Raw genomic sequence first — 23,327 nt, 5'->3', positions numbered from 1 at the left:
CTATAATAAAGGTTATTTTGATGGTCCTTTTTTCCTTTTAAACACAACTGCTTTTGTTCCACATTCATTAACACATCTGAAAAGTTAGTGATAACTCACGGCTCGGCGAATGCGGGGCCTTTCTGACACTCCCTTGCAGACTGAAGTAGGCAGGCATAGATACATTGAACCTTTACAAATAAAACAAGGGGCCAGATTGTTCAGTCTGTATAGAATAGACTCTGCCAGCAATTTCAATATAGCATCTAGAAGTACATGTTGACTGTAAAGATTCTTGTATATGAAAACAAAAGTGAACAAAATCAGGGTTTTTTGTTTTGTTTTGTTTTGTTCTAAAATATTGACTTAACAAGTGTAACCCTAGAGAAGAATATGACTGATCACAGGTAAAAGTCCAAGGCTGGAGCTCTGTAAAGTGGTCCTTGGGCAAACTGGGGTTTTGAAAAATGTTTTTTTATAAAGTATATTTCATCAAGACTTTGGTGAGGGCCTTAAGCTCATGTCAGAATGGTACTCTGATGAGCTCACACCAGAATGGCAATGCTTTATTAGAGGCTTTTTGCTTTCTCACATGTACCCAAATTATGCTAAGAAATTTAAAGATAATACAAATTTTTGAAGGAAAAAAACCTTACGTATCTAGAAGTCTCCCAGCTACAAGTTTCTAAGTTTTTCCGTAATGCAACAGCAGTATTGTTTCAGTGCTTTGTCAAACTAATGGCTCAAGAATATGACAAGCCAGGCCTTCGACTAAAATCAAGATTCTCCGAAGTTTTACTAGTCAAACATTTCCTCTGAAATCACGACATAAATCTAATATTAACACATATGTGCCTTGAAGACACTGCTACCAGATAAAATGAGAACAATTCCAAATATGAATTAAGCAAAATTATCCCTGAGGACCTTTAAGTGTCAGTTTCTATAAACGCCAAAAAGTATTTTTAAATAACTCCTCACTACATACGAATGGTTGCTCTATAAACATTTGATAACTGCAGCAAACACAATAAATACAGCTATCAAATATCAGCCTGTACAGTACAGAAATCTTTGTAACAATGAAATAATAAAATTCCTAATAATTTGAGATACAGAAATACCCTGAGAGGGACTAGCAACTGAACATGTTTATTGATATTTTTTAAATTTTACTTGAGAGACTTTAAGGTTAACATTTTAAAATAATTTGACTATCTTACCATACAGTATTTAATAAATGTATTTTATTTGGGCTTAAGCCATGAAAGTATAATCTGGCTAAACCAACAAAGAATTTTAAAATAAAAATACTAGTAATATAGACTGTCAATATATCTGGCCCAAACCATGTTTTTCAAAAGAAACTAGGTAAAACAGCACCCACTAAAAAACAAAGGAGGGGGGAGGGGGGAACTATAATTAATAAGGAACAAATATGAACCAAATCTCCTTATAATACAAGGAATTACTTTATTAATTCAATGTACTTTATCTTTGGGTTTTCTGGGTATATATTCATTATAAAAATAACCTAAGTTAAAAGAACAATTGCTCTGTTACACTAATATTGGGTCCAAATAATAGAATCAAGCCCAATACTGAACATATCCTCTGTGCTAGGCAATGGGATTACAAAGAGGCATTTAAGACAAGCTCTCTACCCTCAAGGAGCCCCTCATTTTCCTATAGAAACAGGATATTTAAATGCAGTAACAAGTAATAACAAAAGGAAGCATGATCCAAGTGCCAGATGAATGTTTGTAATGGATGAAATACTACCAAATAGTAGTACTTCAGGAATTCTAAGACTAGAATGACCACCAAGGACTGAAGAGGTTAGAGAAGGCTTCATGCAATGAGTAGAAGCCATTATTTGAAGGAAAGACAGGACTTAGACCAAAGGAAAGGGGAAAGAAGAGCATTCCAAACTGGCGGTAATACCTTTGACAAAGCTTATAGAGGCAGGAAGGTTTGGGAAACAATAAGTAAGTCGTATCTGGCTTTGGCAAATGGCTTCATGTAGGGGAATAGCAAAGCTGGGGCAAGAATAATATTTTTAGGGTAAAATCTGATTTAATTTTTTCTGCACCCAGATTTTAAATGTGTAAACAAAGAAAAAAGTTTAAAAATAATGGGGCGGAGGTTAGACCAAGTTATTTGAGTTCACAACAACAAAATGCCCTCTCCATAAAAACATGGCAGGCTCTCTTCTCTATGACCTCCGTAATACTAATTAATTAGGCTTTGTACATAACTATAATGATGAGATTTGAGATTAAAAACTTGATTTAGAACTTTGAAAGGAAAAGTGTTCTTCATCTGAATGGAAGCATCAAAATTTCTATTAATGTTTTTTCTACCAAGCAACTACCTTCAGAGTAACAACTCTCTTAACCTCTGTTGTTCAACCCCTTCATGAGTTTCACGAATCATAACCTATATTTGAGAACACCTGAGTCACAGGTATACAATAAAAACTAGAATAAATATTATTCCTCTCAAGGTCTTTCAGTCACGTTAACAGAGCATGAGGTGCTACTGAGGCAGTTTTACTCAGGGAATATGGACAGCCCACTCTAAAAAGGCGGCTTCTGTCCAAACTACTCAAATATTGCTATTCTCAAAATCCCCTTCAATCTGTAGGGAGGGAAAGATAAACCCACTGTAAATCCCAACACTGCCATTTTATGGTCCTGCCCTTTCTGAAACAGACTTAAACTATAGTAGCAACACTTAAAAATCTTAGCCTAGATGGTATCTGACATCATTTTACATGGTGCATGCTATTTTCCCAATATCCACCCCCTCCCTTCCAGCGCCAACCACCCTCTCCCACCCATACAAACAATAAATCAAATCAACTTTCACAGATTTAGGTGCTATTTTAAAAACATCAAAATTTTACTTTACCCATTCTCTCCGATGCTCCCTGTATTTTTTTAAGCTGTGAGTGGATGACCATGCTATGTGATCAACAACTGTGAAGGCTAAGCAAAAGTGAACTGAGTTTAGTATTGTAATTTCAAAAGAACCTTAAACTTTGTAATATTTGACATATATAATGGTATGCAGAATCCTTATTTTACCGCATTTTATCAGGCATTAATGGCAAGCAATTTATAAAAACAACTAGTATTTCTTTTGTACAGAATCAGCTAAGAGCTTAGCTTAGAGAAAACAGAGAAGAGAAAACTCAACAGCACACAAAGCAAATGGAAGCATCCTAGTTTATAAATGGGGCCAGAAGAGGAAAAGCTCTCCCACATTCTCCAATGTGACAACCAAAGCCCTCCCCACAGGCATACTTGTTAGGGGCCACGTGTCACTGTTGGCTTGGGACAGGGCAGGCACATTTCCTCTGAAATAAATTCCATACCCTCTCAGTGAAAGGAAAGCCAGAGCTAGAAAGAGAAGTGAATAAGCCTAAAGCTTCTCATTTCCCTGTGCCCTCAAATCTTCAAATGTTCCACCTTCTTATTACCTACAACATAAGCTAGGACTCCACATAATAATGTGGGAACTATATAAAGACCAACTTCTAGTCTAGTAACAGAGCAGGAAGAGACCTGTCCTGTACAGTAAACACATGTCTTCATATGGACAAGTAAACCCCTATGTCTTCACGTGGAACCAAGATAAAAGCTACTGCTTCACTGTAACTATTAAAGAACAAATTCGATCATTTTTACACACTCCTCCAGTAGTCTCACCAAATCCACTAACATCTCCCACCTACCTTTGTTGTTCCTTTAGAATTTAGCCTAAAGCTCACCTATAAGAACCCTTTTATAATAACCTTAAAAGAAAAAACTCTTATTACTCCATGTTACCTTGTTAATAAATACAGTTTAATTCATTGTATATTTATATAGTACAAAGTATAGGGTTTATTTTATGAAAAGATTCACTACCATGTCTTAACATTATATGATTACTGATGCTTTGAAAACATTTAATAGGACTCGATACATGTCAAACTTTTCAGGAATACATTTATTACAAAAGGAAAGAAAAAATACTCAGCCAAAGATGGCAGCGGGAAAAACTAATTAAGGCATTCTCCCTTCCAAATGTAATATCAAGTCATTCTTTCTAACAGAACTTATAAAATCATACTGAGTATTAGTAGAGGCTTTCCTTTCCCCCAGAAAATGCAAAAAAATAAAGGTACTGAAAGGCCATCCCTCTTAATTCTTTCATATGGTCCTACAGGTTTATCATTACAAATAGGTACCAATATCACCCCCACCACAATCACCATGACAAGCCCGACATTTTAAAAATGCAATGCCCACTGCAGAAGAAATTTCCAAAACAAGTTCATTCTTGCTGAATATGACCAAAGATTAATAATGCTAAAATAATTTTTTAAATCTATCAGCCTACTTGTCTATGAAAATCCATATAAAAAAATTATAAGGAATGAGACTGGGAAACAGCCTTGGTAACAGGACGAAAAGCTCAGGGTCTTTAAGAGCTAACAGAATGGTGAAGGAAATGTGCAGAAAGAAATACTGAAGTAGCTACATTCCAAGGGCTCTATTCCACCCCTGCCACAACCCTATCTTCCCTCATTATACAAGCACAGAATCTTGGTCACTGGCAGGGCTCAATGCCATCACATTTCTTCCAGGGGGATATATGCGTTAGGAGATCAACATATTCCTCCTCTTAGATTTAAGACACACATTAGAATAAACAGTTACCCACAAATTTAGTCCTAAAAGTGGATTATATACAATTTGTTTTATGGTATATGTCATAAAGGGAAGTCAGTCATTAAAAAGTTGCAGCCTGCTAAATTTCATATTTTGATACTTACTTGCAGAGCTGCAATTCTGATACAATAACACTCCTACTCTGGATATCTGGTGCCTTCTATCATCCAGAACTTTTTATACACAAAATTAGAAGTAACGAAAGCTATCTCTGGCTATGAGGAAATAGCTGAAAAGAACCAAAGAAAAAGTAATTGGCTGATTTGTCTATTAAAGAGACAAGTTCTCCATAGTTGGTGACAGCTATAAACGCTAAGCAGAGCCTCCCCAATCTAAAACTAATGAAGAAATAAAAAGGAAAAATAAATAAGAATATCAAAGGACAGAGGCAACAGACAACTCAATGATAAAGGAAGTTAAAATGAAAAACAGAGATTACCATGAAGGAGACTGAGCCTTACAACTATTGAAACAACAGAGCAGGAAAACCGTGGAAAACCGTGACATAGTCACAAGAATTGCCTTTGGGGGAAAGGACTGAAACTGTGAAGGAGAAGATGAGCGACTTCATTTGTAACACTTTACTTAATGAACAAATAACACTTGTTCTCCTATAGGTGTTTGGTGGTCTTTTATATTTTTTAAAAAACTTTTTTCAAAATTAGACACCTATATGCAATCAGTATCACAGAATTTATCACTTAAAAATAAACGTAACTGTTCATGTGCAATCTTCACTCCCTACTGGACTTTCAGTCCCTCGAGAATTAGAGTCCTATGTCACTACTTTATTGCAGAGTCAAACGACAACAGAAGCAAGTACGTCCATAATCTCTAAGAAAAAGAAAGCAAGAAAAAAAGTGAAGCAACTCAGCAACCTAGGGATATTCAGGTTCTACTCCCATCAATTACTACACCCTAAAACACATCGGCCAGCATCAGAACACCATGTCTGGGGAAGTATTACCTCTAATACTATGAGGCAAATTAAATCATTTGATTTATTTTCATACCAGAATTTCTCAAAATTCTAAAATCTGAGGTGAATCAACTGTTTTTCTAGTAAGCATGCCTTGCTGGTTCCGGTCCATAATGCAGAATCACAGCACTTCCCCCCAGTTTCTAGTCCAGGGGTTTTCTTTGATAATCAGCTTTTCTCACAGCCAGTACCTTTCACAATCCCACTGTGGAAGAAGTTGGTGAAATCCTGCAGAATTGCTGACCACCATGTACCAAAACATTAATGGAAAGGTAAGATGAAGCTAAATATGTAATTTCATCCTAGAAGTCTAGATGGACCTCTCTGGGGACTTCTATATCTCTCCATCTCATGGGTGTGTATTTCTGTCTATTCCTAAGGAAAAGTCATTTCTGCCCAGTGGCTTAGGTATATACAGTTCAAGCAGCTTTCCTTCCGTATGAGCAACTAATACAGTATTTCCTAAAGTACAGGATTTGGACAAAAAATAATTTTAGATGTTATATGATTTCACCAACATGACATTTTAAACACCACTCAATCACTAGTGATTATTTATCATGATTAAGGCAAGAAAAAAGTTTCCACTTGGTGCTTAGTACGTACTTAATACAGCTAATGAGTTCTAATTTTTAGCATAGGGTAAGTGACAACAGACTCTAGTTATCTCATAACACCATGTTGTTTTCATTGTATTTATTTTTCTGGTGACATAAACTTTCATTTTAAAATTAGCTTAAATTTTCAGAAAGTGAGCTGACATAAAAAATTAAACAAAAAGAAAACAGGGTTAAAAAATAGTACAGGTGATATATGTGATTTACATTTGGAAAACATTTATCCAGAACAGAGTTTCTCAAACTTTTAATGTGCGTCAGAGTCACATGAAAGGCTTCTTAAAACACAAATTGCTGGCCCCCATCCCCAGAACTTCTGATTTGGTAGGCCTGGGGTGGTACGTCCAAGAATATGTGTTTCTAACAAGTTTCCAGGTGATGCTAAGGTTGATGATCTGGGCACCACAGTTTTGATAAACACTGACCTAGAACAATGGTCAAAAAGCTTTTTCTTAAAGGGCCAGATAGCAAATATTTTAAGCTTACCAGCTATATATCTCTGTTGCAACTACCCAACTCTGCTGTTGTAAGGCAAAGCAGCTACAGACAATATATACACAAATGGGCATGACTGTGTTCCAACAAAACTTTATTTACAAAAAGCAGGTGGGCCATAGTGCCAACCCTGATCTAAACACCCTCAAGTAACTGAAAAGGGTATATGGTATATCATAGTAGTAGGACAGAATATAGAAGCAGCTGAACAGCAAGGTGTATATATACTGTAGATACTATCCAATAAATATCCAACCTATTCTACTGAAAAGCAAAGCTTTGGAGAGTTTAACTCTGAAAGAGAAAACTGATGTCGGCAGAAACCTGAGGTCTCAAGAAAATAAAAACAATTTACCATGCATTCAGGAGACATGACAAAAGATTCAGCAAGGGCAGCTGGTTAAATTCTTTTCATGTTGAATCACAGAGGTCAACATCATTGCACATGGTTCACAACTAAATTAGAACATAAGGATCAGTATCTAGTAAGAGTATTTTAAGAAAAAAGTTTTGAAGACTCCTTTCTCTAGGCCATGTTAAATAGAAAAATATAACATTTATTCAGCTGACTGAGTTACATGTACTTTCTAATGGCTTTGACTTTTCAGTCATAAGTTACTCAGTTAAAACAAAAACACTAAGCTGTAGCCAACTTCAGAGTTTTTACAAACTTTTCTCTCTATCCTCAATAATCTTACAAAACTGATCTATTTTGGCCTTGCCTTCTAGTTTCTATCCCAGCAGCTGCTAGTGTGTGAGATCTTAAACTGAAAAGGAACAGAATGACTTTTTTGCAGGTGCTGAATCCATAAGATTCCTGTCATAAACTTACCCTCCCTCCCACTCCCTCATTCTTTCTCCCCAAAATGTTCTAACTTTCCTCATCTTCACAGTCTACAACTTCTCAGTAAGACTATTAAGTTGGGTATACAATCAATTATGTGTCCTCAATGAATATACTAACATTTCAAGCACCCTTCTGGAATTCCATTCTTGAGGAGTACCTGCTTCATTTATCTAGTTTTGGCCACACTTGCTGTTTTAAGCCCTCTGCCTATCTTTGCAACCCCAAACTTGCCTGAACCCTTAGGAACATCAAGCTTTAACGTTGATATGAACCACCTGGTACTGAAACCCTCACTAAACCTCACCCCCATCCATGAACCTACTTGCCCTTGACTTCTTGCTACCCATCTTGAACATGTAGCTCACTACCATTTATCCTTATATGACATCTAACCCAAACCAAATCAAAGTATTTACTTGCTGCTTATAAAGCTTATGGACTGACAGACAAAATGATTTTTCTTTGCTTTTATTTTTTTACCCGAAGCAAAAGAATGTCTCAGAAGCATAGATTTACTTGAGGAGAGCTAAACAACTGTAGAGAATCCAAGAACAATGCAGAGTTGTAAGAGGTGATATTATTATCACCTGGGCTGTTCTGTAGACAAATAGCTTTCAGAGTTCAAAGTGAGTTAAAGTTTTTTTAAATGGATTCACTATGTGGGTGTTAACAGAGTTTTCAGTGTTTTGGTATGCCTGGACTTCCGATAAAATCAAATATTTACTAAAACTCTGTTTAAGTTTATGTTTAACTACTTAACCTTATGTTTGCTAAAATTTCTTATAATGTTAAAGAATTTACAAGCTCTAGAGTTAGATATAGCCCATCATTATTTTAAAAAATGTATATTTGCACATTAAAGGCTATGCCTCCTTCACTTAAAATGAACAATCCAAGTGGAATAGAAGAATGACTTACAACTGACCAAGAAATAAATATGATTCATTATGTTAATGAGAGAAAATGAAAAGAAAATGCTCTCAGTGTTGATGACAAGTCAAGGAACACAGATTACAGTAAAGATGATTTTACGAAAAAAATCCACTGAAGAAAACGCTACTTCAATCGTTGATTCAATAATTTATTTTGCAGAAAGCCAGCGAGGTCATACTGTCCTATAGGTTCAACAGTTACATATCACTAAACTTGTACTAGGTACAAGTAAATGATTTTCTGAACTGTATTTTCCTGGGTATCTCCTAGGATGCATATCCTTTTAATTTTACATCCCATAAACTGCAACTACCATATATATACGTGATCAGCAAAAATATTAAATTATGATTAATGTACTCTATTAACTGAGCAAGAACATCATATGGTCAAAAGGATTACCATCAAAAACAGCTAAAATTATCTGAAAGCTTCAATTTCCCCTAACCATTCCCTAACCATAACGGACAACTAACTATGCTATAAAATTCTAATCTATAATCTGAATTCCATTAGTCTACTGGTTGTTTTTGAGGGCAGATGCCATTTCTGGCCTGGTGTAACCTTTACGAGATGGTCTCTGTTCCCATTTAAGGGTTATAAGCAATTAAGAGGTATTTAATCCCCAAAACTACCTTCTGTAACTTCTTTAGTTGCTAAACTTAGGATATAATCTAAATTCACACCCTCAATTTTGTTTAATTCCTATCCCTGGAACCTTGCAAGGCCTTTCTGGGGTCAGAGCCAGAGACTTCTCATAACTAAACTGCACTTGTTGGCAGAAGGGCTTTAGCTAAGGGACATCCTTCCAATTAAACCAACCCAACAAAAGTAACTACAGTCTGTGTGAGGACACTAGGTTCTTCCAACCATCACACAGACAATTCAGCTGAACTGCTGCTTGACTTCTCCTGTGCTGCTCCTCCCTGCTTTCAAATGGAGTATGTTCGGGGAAGACAACTTGCCCCTCTCCCTTCTATTAATGCTAACAACTAAAACAAAGGTAATTATAAAATTTAATGTATCTTAAACTTCAGACAAAATAAGATGCTAATTTATATCTAGTTACGGTTCCTCCCTTTTAAAAAACTTAAAATATACTTATTTTTCAACATTTTTGAGGATAACATAGGAAATTACTTGGCTTCTCATTTAACAAATTATAGATTTAACTTGAGGCAAAAAAGGTTAAGTGACTTACCCAAAGTTACAATTAGAGGTACAGCTGGGGCTAGAAACCAGGTCTCCTGAGTCTCAGCCCAGTGCTCTTTTCCTTAGCCCATGATGCCTTATCAGAAAAATCCAAATACAGTCAGACCCCCAGTTACATGGGTATGAGTTACACTGATTCACATATACAAACTTTATATAGTGTGACCAATGTTTCAACTCACGCGGTACCCTGCTTCCATTTATGCAGTATGCCAGGCATCGGCACGATTTTCAGTGGCACACAGGCGGTTGCCACCACCAGGGCCCTAGGCAAAATTGCAAAGAAGGCTAAGTTTGTCTTTGGCCCTCCCACCTCCCTTATGCATTCCTCTCCCACCTCCTGGTCATCCCCCTGCCCAGCCTCCCAGCACCATCATGCTGCCCTCTGGTTGTCCAAAGCCTCCCACTTCCACCACTCACCCAGGACTGTCCTTTCTGGGAGTGCCCAGGGATCTAAAATTACCTCTCCATTTCCCTACTAAAACTCCTATTTCTGAGAATTTCAGTAAAGTTTAGGTAATCTACATGATTAACCGATTTAAGTAATTCAAAGTAAGTTACATTTAACAGACTTAAATCTCCAAGGAGTTTAAAAAGAAACTAATTAAAAATTCTAATTTGGGGGAGGGGAAGAGGAAATAAATCTTTCATTAGGGGGGCAAAGAAGGTAAAAGAGAAAGTACTCTGGGCCTCCTGTGCCACCTCAGATTCCCTCACATACAGGACACTAAGAGTTGAGGGGGTGGTTACTGCCACCCTGACAAAATGACAGTGGTTGCTTTATAGTCAGTCTCTGGGATTCAAAAAAAAAAAAAAAAAAATTGGACACAGCTGCTTTGAACCCTCCTACCTACCTTTTCCATCTCTCTCCCACCTCTTGGATCCCCATTTCCACCTCTTAGTACCAAAGACACCCAACAGCATTCCCTGTAAGCTGTTCCTGTGTCCAATACAAAGCTTCCCATTATATGGTTTCAAATTACATGAGTTATTCAGGAAGGTATCCACGTCCCCCTATCCCTGGATAACTTCAAGTTGACTGTATGCTAAAAAAAAAAAGTCCTAATTATTTAAAGGTCCTGAATCATAAGATGAAGTATGGAAACTCATTAACTATCTGGTAAGAAGGAAAAGAATACTCTGATTCTTGTCTTATATACATAAAAGAACTAATTTGAGTATCTAAAAAAAATTCAATTCTTTTCCTTGAAAGTAGTATGTTTCTTACTTCTGGCCCAACACAGCAGTGAAAATCCAGTCATTTCAGCTAAATAATATCGTGGACTTGTAAACATGGGTTCATTGGTAAATCCTCTTAGTCTGGAGGCAAAAAAAAAAAAAAAAAAAATCCAGTAACAGACACATAAAAATATAAATTTATTTGTATACAAAGCAGAGTGGATTTTTAAGAAACCCAAGTGTCTGCTAATTACACAAATAGAAAAAATATATATATGTACGTATATGTGTGTATGTGTGTGTATATATATATACGTATACACATATATATACACACACACACATTTTAATTCAGCTTTGCAATATTAGATTGGCTGCCTAGTTTGGAAATTTATCAGGTGATAGTAGTTACTCTGATCCAACTACCCTCCCAGTAAAATTAGGAAATTCAATCCATGCAGAAGGTACCCAAAACGGTACCCATCTAGGATTAAAAGGATCATGTAAAGTATGTCTTAAATGAAATGATTTCTATAATTTTACTACAAAGATTATGCTGTTAGCTAAGATTCTGGATTAAGTCCCTTCTCAATACCATATGTTATAAAAAACCATTCTTATCTAAAAGTGAAAAATGGTAACTGATAAGTTTCTCCAGTGGCATTTTTAATTAACGTTAACTTTCAAGGGTTTACTACACACATGAAATTCATTTCCTTCCCAATCCTGCCTCCTCTCTACACAACCACAAGTAGGTTTGCGATCTACACCTATTTTTCTATACGTTCTACGAAGATAAGTTCCAAATGTGGGTATTTATTACAACTGAACTAGGAACACTGAAAAACCATGCAAAGTATACACTGCTAAAACATTTGAATTCGATAAAATGTTTTACTCACATATTTTGCTGCAAAGCATTCAAGGAAATTATAATAGCGACTGCTAAAAAGTTGAGTGTGCCTTTTCTCTTACATCAAACAATTTAAATAACTTGTCAAAAAAAAGCATTTCTTTAATGGCTAAGTAACTATTTGCCTGAACAAGCAACATACAAAAATGAGCAAGTATTGGCTTTGTCTTTAAGAGAAAAAGTAGTGAACTAGACCCTTCCTCCATATTAGCATGGATTTGAGTCGAATATCAAAGAGTACATTACTAATTATCACCACCAAAAAAGCATCAGCATTTCATCTTATCTAGAAATTCTCTATGACAAAAAGATATCCAGCCATTAGTGGTTTTCTATACAAGCTCTAACCTAAGCGCCTAAAAGGATCGTTGTTTCCCCTCAATTCTACTTCACTGGGCACCACATTTTCAAAATGGTTCTATTCGGGGCACAAGCAAGGTTTGTCAATATTTACTGAACAAAGCCTCTATTAAATTGTCTAACAAAATGGAGGTCTCTCGGAAAAAAACAGGCCGTAACATCCTTCTTTTCACAAAATGGGCCAAACACACCCGCTTCAAGAAACCATGGTTTGGGTCAGATTTTCCCATAAGAATGGTTGTTTCATCCCTGGGACTGGATTCCTAGTAAAGGTTTTCTCCGGACCCAGGTAAGGGGGTGGTTGATGGGGGCCAGTTCTCCCTGGATACTCTGGAAGGCGGCGACGAGGACTGATCCCAAAGCTCTGGGTTAAGGAATTAGTTCAGGGGGCGGAGGCTTTAGCGGTCCGCAGGTACCTAATCAGCGACAAAACAGGCCGCCCGCCTACGCAAAAGAGACGTGGGCTCTCCCGTCCCAGCCAAGTCAACACTCAAGGCTCAAACTCTCCTTTCGGCCTCCAGGCCCCGCCTGACCCCATTGGCAGCAGTTCCCGCCAATCCGCTCGGTCGCCGCCCCCCAGGCCCGCCTGCCCAGCCCTGATTGGATGGGACGGGAGCCGGGACCTCGTGTTACCAATCTAGGAGCCCCTTACTCAGCCACACACACAAACCCAGGTGCGCCCGCGGAGACCCTTCCCTCGCCTTCCCCATCCCTTCCCCCACCCCCAGGGCACTGGCAGAGACTTACCGTCCCGGGAGGTGCCCATCAACTGGTCCAGCATCGCGCGCATCTGGGCCTGCGCCGACATGGCGGCGGCGTAGCGGGCGGACGGACGGGGGTGGGGCGCAGACCGGGCCCTCTCGGGCGGGGGGACAAGGGGAAGGGGTGGGGGAAGGTGAGACGCTGTCTCGGTTGCCGCCGCTGCCTCGAGGCGTGCGGAAAAGGGAGCTGGAGGGGTTGCAGGAGAGTCCGGGCTGCGCTCCTCACGACGACGCGTACGTGGAAGGCAGCAGCCCCCGAAAGCGACCCTCGTTCCCTCACTCTCCGTCGGGTTCCTGGGACAGAAGCAATACCGGCTAACCAAGCTCTCGTCTCCAACACTGCCACCCGCCAGAAGACGTCAACCCCCCCTTAAAGCTCTGACGCCGCTCGCCGCCACCGTCGCCGCGACGTGAGCGCGCACGCTCCTCGCGCTTAGTCGTTTCCCGCGGGGGCTCCACCAACTAGCGTCCAACTGTATTTGCTCCGCCCGCCCCGTGCGGGAGGGGTTCCACCCTAACGGCTCTCGGGCGCGTGCACGCGGGCCTCTCCCGCCCCAGCCTTCCAGATCTCGCGAGACTCTGGTGCCTCAACGGACCCTAGAGCCGGATCCGCCCCGGGCGCGAAAACGCTCCAGGCTGTAGGTCCGCTAGGGCAACGTTGCACGCTGTGCTGGCGAACCAGCCCAAGCTAGCCAGTGTGCCAGAGGGTTAGCCTGAGTCGAAAGTAAGTAGAGACCATACCCGTCGTTTCGACGGAGGTTAGCAGTCTTAGGAGCTAATCCGGGCGTATTCCTGACGAATATTCATTGACCGATTAACTCGTTTTCAAGGGCCCACGTGAAAATCGTGTAGACTCGACTCCTTTCTCACTGCTGCCCGACCCTCTACAGAAGGAGCCCTGGAGATCTGACAGCTGGGTCATCTTCCTTAATCTATGCAAGGAGGCTTTAAGCACCCCCAACTGGAATAAATCAGGTTCAGGAAATAACGCCTGAAATTACTGCACTACGAAACAGGCCACCTACCCCATTCGGATTTGTCATCGTTACTTATATATATAGCAGGAAGCTGTTAGTCTAAATTAGAAGCTATAAAAGTTAAGCAGTATTCTAACAAAGGAAAGGAGGTCATCTTGTAGAGAATTGTTTTCCTGCTTGAGAGCTAAATTTGAAGGATAAGGCCTTTTCAGTGTATCAGCAGCCCTGACAACAGAAAAGCAAGCCTGTGGGTTCTTAGCTTGCCATCACCCTGCATTCCAGATGTAGGTCGACCGATTACTAACTGTGGGGACATGCAGCGATTTATTTCTTAATCTCATGTCTAATGAAGATACATACCTTATAGCACTGTTGTGAGAACTAAATGAGCTAGCAGAAAATCCTAGCCCAGAGCCTTGCCCTGAGGTTTTAACTTTTTTTTTGTAAAATATTAATTCCTTAAGATGAGACATAGGTACTTTGCAAGGAAATAATGGTAAACTTTTTTGTTTCATTAAGATTTTATATACATTGTCTTGGAACTTATAATTTAATATCAACATCAGTAAAAAATTTACGTGAAATAACAATCATAGTACCAAGATCCTTTTTTTCTTTTTGGCTGCACTGCGCTGCTTGAGGGATCTTAGTTCCCTGGCCAGGGATGGCACCTGTGCCCTGCCAGTGAAAGCACCGAGTCCTAACCACTGGACCACCAGGGAATTCCCCCAAGATCCCTTTAAATGCATACTGGGCCAACAAAAATCTTAGAATCATCCTAGTGTTTAGTAACTGACCAGATAGTTTCCCACCAGGAGAACTGAAAATTCAAACAACTCCAATACTTGGAATATCATCCTTTGAAAACTATTTACAATAAAAGAAAAATTTACAAATTAATATGTCTGAGAGGAATGCACTATTACATATACAATACCCTTAGGAGGAAAGTACACTAAAATGTTGAAATGTTATGTGTCAGTGAAGAGATTTTAGTTCTTATCCCTCTCTTACTTTCTACCTTTCTGGTTGCTTACATTTTAGATGTATCTCTTATTTTAAAACAACATTTTTTGGGCTTCTCTGGTGGCGCTGGGGTTGGGAATCCACCTGCCAATGCAGGGGACATGGGTTCGATCCCTGGTCCGGGAAGATCCCACATGCCGCGGAGCAGCTAAGCCCGTGGGCCACAACTACTAGAGCCCACGCAACTAGAGCCCATGCTCCGCAACAAGAGAAGCCACCGCAATGAGAGGACTGCATACCGCAGCGAAGAGTAGCCCCCGCTCTCTGCAACTAGAGAAAGACCGCAAGCAGCAACGAAAACCCAATGCAGCCAAAAATAAATAAATTTAAAACATTTTTGTTCAATAGTCTGATATTCACTGTCTTTTAATTGAAGCATTTAATCATTCATATTCATGTAATTACACATGTGCTTGAGTTTAAAGCTCTTATTTTGTCTATTTGTCTCACCTGTTTTATGTTTAATTTTCTCTCCTTTCTTGTCTGCCTTTTAATCATTCCATTTTTTCCCCTTCTAGTAGTTTGAAAATTTTAGTCTGTTTTTATTCTTTTAGCAGTTACCCTAGAAGTTATAAGGGGCGTTTTTAATGTATCAAAGTCTTTACACTTCCCCCAGAGAGATAATACAGAGAACCTAGAAAACTAACTCCATTTAACCTCTTCCCAAGATACATGCTCTTGTTAAGCATGTGTTTTAGTTCTTTACTGTTTTGTTTTTTTGGCCACACCCCACAGCTTGTGGGATCTTAGTTCCCCAACTATGGATAGAACTCAGGCCCACGGCAGTGAAAGTGCAGCGTCCTAACCATTGGACCGCCAGGGAATTCCCAGTTCTTCATGTTTTTTAAAACCAAGTTTCATATAATCGATGTTTGTTTATTTACCACTCTGCTTTGCTTTCTTTCTGGAATCTCTGCCTTTCCATCTGGGGTCATTTCCCTTGTGTCTGATGTTTAAACTTTAGAACAGGAGTCAGCAATATACAACTGACCCATCAAATCCAGCCCATTGCCAATTTTTGTGAATAGTTTCATTGGAATACCACCAGGCTTACTGATTTGTTATTGTCTATGCTTTTTTTGCGCTACAACAGCAAAGTTGAGTGGTTGTGACAGATACCATACCCTATGGCCTGCAAGACTAAAATATTTACTATCTAGCTTTTTAGGGAAGTTTGCCTACCCTGCCTCAGGGTTTGCTTTAGTGTTGGCCTGCTGGTAAGGAACTCTTCCATTGTTGTTGATCTGAAAAGACCTTTATTTTGCCTTTCTCAATTCTAGATGGATATTCTAGGTTGGAAGTTATTTTCTTTCAGCACGTAGCCTTCGTTGCTCCTGGGAAGTCAGTTCTCAGTCTGTCACTCCTTTGAAGACAGCTGGCTGCTTTCAAATTTTGTTCTTTTTGCCTGTGGTTTTCTGCAACTTACTATGATGTATCTGGGTGTGGATTTATTTTTATTTATTCTGCTTGAGATTCATTGAGCTTTTAGAATCTGTGAACTGACATCTATCAATTCCAGGAAATTTTTAGCTATTCTCAAATACTGTCATTCATCAACTTCTGGACCTCCAAATAAAGTTTTCACTGTTTCCTCTATGTCTCTTTACTCTCTTCACATTTTCCACCTTGTCTTGCCAAGCTACATTCTTGATGCTTTTTTTCTGACAAATTTTATAGTTCACACTAATCTCCCTTCCAGTGTGTCTAGTCTGTTGTTAAACCCATCCATTAAATTCTTTAGTTTTTCAGTTCTAGAATTTTTATTTGGTTTTTCAAATCTAAGTCATTTTTTATAGTTTCTGGTTCCTTGATGAAATTCCCAAGGTTGGCTGTTCTTTGACCCTAGTGATCATAATTGTTTTGTAATCTGAGTTTGCTAATTATAATATCTGATGTTTTCTGTGTTTCTGTTTCTGTTGTCTATTTCCTGGTTTTCACTTATGGGGTCTTGTTTTCTTCTGTGTCTAGTTATCTTTGTGTGCTGAACATGTATATGAAAAACTATGTGTAGGCATAATATAAGCCCTAAGTAGGATATAATGCTATCTTTCTCCAGAGAGGATTTTTATTTTTCTCTGATAGTAACTTGAAGTACTTGTCAAGGATCACCATGATACAAATTCAATGCTTTAATTTCCCTTGACACCAAAATGGCAAAAATATGGTCTGAAAGCCTGGCAAGGGCTTTTTTTAGTTCCAGTTCAAACTTGAGGGTGAACTCCAGGGACCTGAGTTTATTACAGTGCCCACCTTGGTGGGCCCTGGACTTTGTCTTTTGCCTCACTAGCCCTATAATCCCACCAAAAATACAGGTCAGTTTCAATACTGAAGCTATTGCTACTAAACTGGCAAATGCCCTGAAACCAAAAATGTGCCTTTGTGTGCTGCACTTACTTTTCTTGGTTCTTGTGTTCTAAGATTTGGCCTAGTATTTCCCTACTTATCTTAATAGCTCTTTAATGATTTTAAGAATTAGAAAAAAAATTTCATCCACGTTTTTTAGCTGTCTTCAACAGAAGGGTTAATCCAAATTACCTAGACTATCATTAACAGAAGTTTGTTCTCTTTGTTTGTAAACTTTTTTTAATTTTAAAATTTAGTAACTCTTATCTGAAAAAACAAAAACCTCTGTGAATATGTCTTTGTGTACATTCTAGCAATGATATCCATTCCTTCAGGAATAAGGTCTCATAAGGAAACAGGAACTTATAAGAACAGTATAAACTCTTAATCTATACATGCTAGAAACTAGATAATTAAAAATTAGAATAGGTACAAGTAGCATACATTTTGCTAGCCATCCAGAGCAGACAACTCTGCATTTTACTGTAATTTATAAACTAATATAGTAAATAAGTAAAGGCTATATAGTAAAATTTAATACTGCAATTATCGTTGGGGCATGAATACATACCTAACATCAAATTTTATAAACATGGTTCCTGTTAATTTAAATGTAGATTAAAAAATTCAAATTCTGGGGGACTTCCCTTGTGGTCCAGTGGTTAGGACTCCACACTTCCACTGCAGCGGGCGTGGGTTTGAGCCCTGGTCGGGGAACTAACATCCCGCAAGCCACACGCAGCAGAATGTTGAAAGAAAGCCATGGCTCCTAGAACCAAATTCCGGTATGGCTAGACTGTCAAATGTAAGGGGAGTAGAGATGTGGCTCAAGATATTTGGCAAGGGCCAGATCCTGCAGGCCCTTGTTAAAGTTTAAATTGAAGGGTTGTAAACTGGAGAGAGACAAGATCAGATCTGTACATAGTGGAATATGGATTGATTGAAGAGCGCAATTTGGATTTAACGAGACCAATTAGGGAGGGCAGTGGTTCAGAGAAGAGATGCAGGAGATAAGAGGTCTGCGCTAGGGTAGCAGCAATAGCGAGTCAAGATTCTTAGGAGGTAAAATCTAATTTAGTGATTATATAGCTGAGGATGTGAAGAAAAGGAAGCAGTCTCGAATAACTCAGATTTCCGACTTAAGTGGCTAAGTGAGAATGTCAATGAACAGGGAACACCAGGGATTTTATGGGGGAATGAGGAGTTTCCATTTTAAATGCACTGAATTTTCTTTTTACTTTTCTTTTTTTTTGGGTACGCGGGCCTCCCACCGCTGCGGCCCCCCCCCGCCGCGGAGCACAGGCTCCGGACGCGCAGGCCCAGCCGCTCCGCGGCACGCGGGACCCTCCCGGACCGGGGGACGAACCCGCGCCCCCCGCATCGGCAGGCAGACTCCCAACCACTGCGCCACCAGGGAAGCCCGATGCACTAAATTTGAGATGCCTTTGAGTCACCTAAGTGGTGATGTCTGGCCGCTGGACAGGTCTATAGCTTGGCAGGGGGGCCTGAACTGGAGTTAGCCTGTTGATGATAATTAAAGCCTTGGAATGGAGGTGATCACCCAGGGAAAGCATGTAGAGTGTGAGATAAGGACCTAGGTCTGAACATGAGAAACACCAACATATAAGCGATACACAGAAGAGGAAACTGAAGACAAATGGCTACAATGAGAGAAGAAAGCAGAGAATGTATCATGAAAACCAAGAGAAAAGGAAGGAAAGGTTAACAGTGGCAAATACTCCCTACGAGTCAGCAAGATAAGGAATGATCCATTGGGTTTAGTGGCATGAAGGTCATTTGTAAATTTGCAAGGCAGTTCTAACAGAGGGCGAAAAACCAGACTGCAGTGGATTAAGAATGAATGGTCATGGGCTTCCCTGGTGGCGCAGTGGTTGTGAGTCCGCCTGCTGATGCAGGGAACACGGGTTCGTGCCCCGGTCCGGGAAGATCCCACATGCCGCGGAGCGGCTGGGTCCGTGAGCCATGGCCACTGAGCCTGCGCGTCCGGAGCCTGCGCTCCGCAACCGGAGAGGCCCCGGAGAGGCCGCGGCAGTGAGAGGCCCGCGTACCGCAAAAAAAATAAATGGTCATGAAAAATGCAGAAAATGGGTACATGAAACAACATGGATTATTAACCTCAAAATCTGTACGCTGAGCAAAAGAAGCCAACTCAAAAGAGTAAATACTATATGACTGCATTTGGAGGAAATACCTGAACAGGCCAAACAAATCTATGATTACAGCAAGCAGGTCAGTGGTTGCCTAGGACCAGGTGTGGGGAAGGGGGGTTGTCTGCAAATGGGCACAAGGGAACTTTTGGGGTGCAATGAAAATGTTCTATAGCTTTATTGGTGTGGTTATTACACAGATGCATTCATTTGTCATTATTCATTCACCTGTATATTTATTATATGTACATTATACCTCAATATAAGTTTAAAAAATGTGGGGACTTCCCTGGCGGTCCAGTGGTTAAGACTTTGCCTTCCAAGATGACTAATAAGAAAATAAATAAATAAATAAACATTAAAAAAAAAAAAAAGACTTTGCCTTCCAATGAAGGGGGTGCGGGTTCTATCCCTGGTCGGGGAGTTAAGGTCCCCACATGCCTCGCGGCCAAAAAACCAAAACATAAAACAGAAGCAATATTGTAACAAATTCAATAAAGACTTTAAAAAAAAATGTAGAAAATGAAAATTCACTCAATTCACTGAATAAATTCATTCAATTCAGTGAATACATTCAATTTGTTTGCGAAGAGGAATGAGTTAGAAGATAGGAGCTGAAAAGATATTTGAGTTAAAGCTGAGTACAACTGACCCTTGAACAACATGTGTTTGAACTGTGCTGGTCCACTTATACGTGGATTTTTTCAATAATAAATACCAAAGTACTACCCGACCCGCAGTTGGTTGAATCTGCAGATGCAGAACCGTGGAGGGCAGACTATAAATTAAACTCAGAGTTTTGACTCTGTGGAGGATTGGTGCCCTTAATCCCCCAAATTGCTCAAGGGTCAACTATAGTTGTTTTTAGATGGAAGAGGCTTGAGCATATTTAAATACTAATAGAATTCAGTGAGAGGAAGCAGCTGAAGTTAAAGGTCAGAAGAGACAGCAAAGGAATGTGATAAAGCATCTACCACATCAAAAACTATAGTAGGGCCTCCCCGGTGGCGCAGTGGTTGAGAGTCCGCCTGCCAATGCAGAGGACACGGGTTCGTGCCCTGGTCCGGGAGGATCCCACATGCCGCAACTAGGACCTGGTGCAGCCAAATAAATAAATAAATATTAAAAAAACAAAAAAAAACAAAAAAAAAACACTATAGTGAGTTAACACAGTGCCAAAACCTCAGGAGTCCCTACTTTTAGGACATTCCCAGTATAGAAAGTTTATCACTAATACAGAGTCAATTCCGTCTATTTCTAACATTGAGTTCACCTAATTCTGGATGGTAAGACCATTGATAGGAGGTCCAGGTTATTATATAAGGACAGAAATGGCCTGAACAAACCATTTAAACCATGGGAATTAAGTTGTCTGTATTCCAGAAGACTGGTGGCGATAGGGCTTAGAGGAAGGGTTCATGATGAAAGAATAAGGGTGCGGCGGTTTAAGAAGAAAACAAGTTTTTCTTTTTTGTCAGGCCCTTATGTACTGTGCAAATGTTTTATGTAAACATTATTCTCACTTATTACAACCACCTTGTTGGCATTCTCATTCTACAGAAGAGGGAAGAAGCTCAGGACAACTAACCTACCCAAGATCACACAGCTGGTAAATGATAAAGATGGGATTAAAGCCTAGGTCTATATGACTGCAAGCCCATAAGTATTTCTTACCCTTTTCGGCAGTTCTGCCTCAAATCTCTTTCTTTAAAAACGTTATGGGAATTCCCTGGCAGTCCAGTGGCTAGGACTCGGCGCTTTCACTGCTGTGGCCTGGGTTCAGTCCCTATTCGGGGAACTAAGATCCCACAAGCTGCTCGGCTCGGCCAGAAAAAAAAAGTTATTTGTTATATACACAATATTTTAACTAAAGGAATCAAAACATCAATCTATCCTAATCCTTTTGCTTTCTTCATCTTAGCAAAGTAAAACACCTTCAGATAATAATATACCCATGTCCATGAAATAACACAGGGGGAAATAGTATGTTAAACATTTTTATTTTTTTGATCAGTTCAATTGAACAAATGCTTGTTTTGACCTCTTAATACTATTATTCTAATGTTAATCTCTTAGAAGAGATGATGTTTTGAAGTGCTTGGAGTATTTCTGTTCAGATTGTTCTCCTAGTGAGTAGAACTGAGCCTTGCATTCAAAACACTGATTGAATAATTGTCTATGTAAGTCACTGTGGAAGACACTTTATAGACTACAAAAATGAATGAGACAGCATCCTTACTCTAAAGGAGCAGACAGTCCAGGGAAGAGATTATACGTCTACAATTACAATACCAGAAGAAACTGACATATACCACAAAGGGGGCACAGATAAAGAACTATTGGTAGTTCAGAGAATTTTTATTTGTGGAATTCAGGACTTTAGAGGCAAGGGGACCACTTAGGAGTCTAGTTTAATAGTTCAGCCAAAAGATTTCCAGTGCTTAAACTAGGACAGAGACAGTGATGCTAACAGTTCTTGCAAAAGCAGAACTTACTGACTGGATCTGGAGAGTGAGGAGAAAGAGAAATACAGAATGAAGCCCAAGTTCTTGACTTGGTCAGCCAAGTGCATTATAGAGCCCTTCACCCTGAGACAGAATTCAGAAGGAAGAGCAATTTGACATGGAGGGTAGACGGCAGAAGCGGAGCGGTCAGTGTGCTCATTCCATTGCCCTCTCCCTGGCCTTCCTGCAGCCTGCAGATGAGTGGTGGCCATGTTCTTATACCTAAGGGTCAACTCTGTCAGGCTTGGGAGATAACAGCCCCCCACTGTCTTGTTGACCTTAATTCAACCCACATCTTTATAAATATCCCTTCATTAACTCTCCTCAGTAACCCTGTATGAGTGTGCCATCTGTTTCCTACCAGGACCTTAACATCATATTTGTGTACTTAGATAAAAGGTATATATGTATAATTGTTTGTTTATGCATAGGAAACATCTAGAAACATGCCCACCAAACTGTTAGTAATCGTTACCACCTGGTAATGGGGTTGGGCGAGGGGAGGGAGGGACAAGGGAAAAGGTAAGAGGGCTTTATTTTATGTCTGTACCATTTGAATTCCTTAATAGGCTGTATTGCTTTTTAAATTAAAAAGAAAACTAAAGAGTTTTAAAAGTAAATCAAGAACATCAAGCAGCCTAGTGTAGGAACTTCAGAAAATTCACTGAGAGTAAAGATGAAACCTCCCTAAGAAAACCTCAGTCAACAAAATTTCAGAGAAATTCAGTCAACAAAATTTCAGAGAAAACCCCTAAACTTTAAAAAGAATTTAATGATAAATACATATTGATAGAAATTATTAAATTCTTGTATGAAGGCAGCATCCAAGGAATCTCTCCATTTTCATGGCTCCCAGCCCTTCCCTCCAGGCTGTTGGGGCAACTTGAGACCCACTAAGCCAGCCGACTCCTCCACTGAGCGCTCACCCTTGCCATGAAATTCCTGGTGAAGGGCCACATGTTCTCGGATGCTGCGCAGAAGGCAGAGATAGGTGGCAGCTTGGAAATGAAGCTCATGCTGGGCTCTGCACAACTTCTCACTGGTGACCTGGAGAAGTAGCAAGGTCAGATATTCTATTAACAGCCCAGCTGCAGATACAGGTCCACAGAGAAAGATTTATTAAACAAGCATTCTCTAGAATGAAAGTGAATTGCAGAGGACATACAAACATGTGTTTGTGTATCTTAATAACATATATAAAGGCACTCTGTACATATATAGAGGCACTCTGTACATATATAGAGGCACTCTGTACATAAAGGCACTCTGTACATATATAGAGGCACTCTGTACATATATAGAGGCACTCTGTA

At 39.6% G+C, this 23,327-nt stretch overlaps 2 protein-coding genes across 6 annotated transcripts in view; both read right to left on the bottom strand.

Moving 5' to 3' along the window:
* LOC114901424 (putative RNA-binding protein Luc7-like 2) overlaps positions 1-13,455 on the bottom strand; it is a 57,114-nt gene extending 43,659 nt beyond the window's left edge. Inside the window, exons 1-2 of one of the 5 annotated variants that reach the window (XM_029233118.1) lie at positions 12,983-13,455; positions 100-170 (exon numbers count right to left, since the gene is read on the bottom strand). In XM_029233118.1, coding sequence (XP_029088951.1) covers positions 100-157 — 58 coding nt within the window. In that variant the 5' untranslated portion in view covers positions 158-170; positions 12,983-13,455. Of the gene's footprint in view, positions 1-99; positions 171-2,892; positions 3,830-9,965; positions 9,985-12,982 lie in introns of those variants that run through there. The other 4 variants (XR_003795127.1, XM_029233117.1, XM_029233120.1 and 1 more) reach the window with 4 other exon arrangements.
* Positions 13,456-22,766: 9,311 nt separating this feature from the next.
* The window catches only part of FMC1 (formation of mitochondrial complex V assembly factor 1 homolog), a 3,775-nt gene continuing 3,214 nt past the window's right edge, over positions 22,767-23,327 (bottom strand). Inside the window, exon 2 of the mRNA XM_029233122.1 lies at positions 22,767-23,061. Coding sequence (XP_029088955.1) covers positions 22,858-23,061 — 204 coding nt within the window. The 3' untranslated portion in view covers positions 22,767-22,857. The remainder of the gene's footprint in view (positions 23,062-23,327) is intronic.

This window comes from Monodon monoceros, unplaced genomic scaffold, assembly GCF_005190385.1.
Source record: "Monodon monoceros isolate NGI ecotype Baffin Bay Population unplaced genomic scaffold, NGI_Narwhal_1 Super_Scaffold_2, whole genome shotgun sequence".
NCBI classification, from domain to species: domain Eukaryota; kingdom Metazoa; phylum Chordata; class Mammalia; order Artiodactyla; family Monodontidae; genus Monodon; species Monodon monoceros.
The sequence above is the reverse complement of the archived record's forward strand: the minus strand, read 5'-3'. Positions and strand labels throughout refer to the sequence as shown.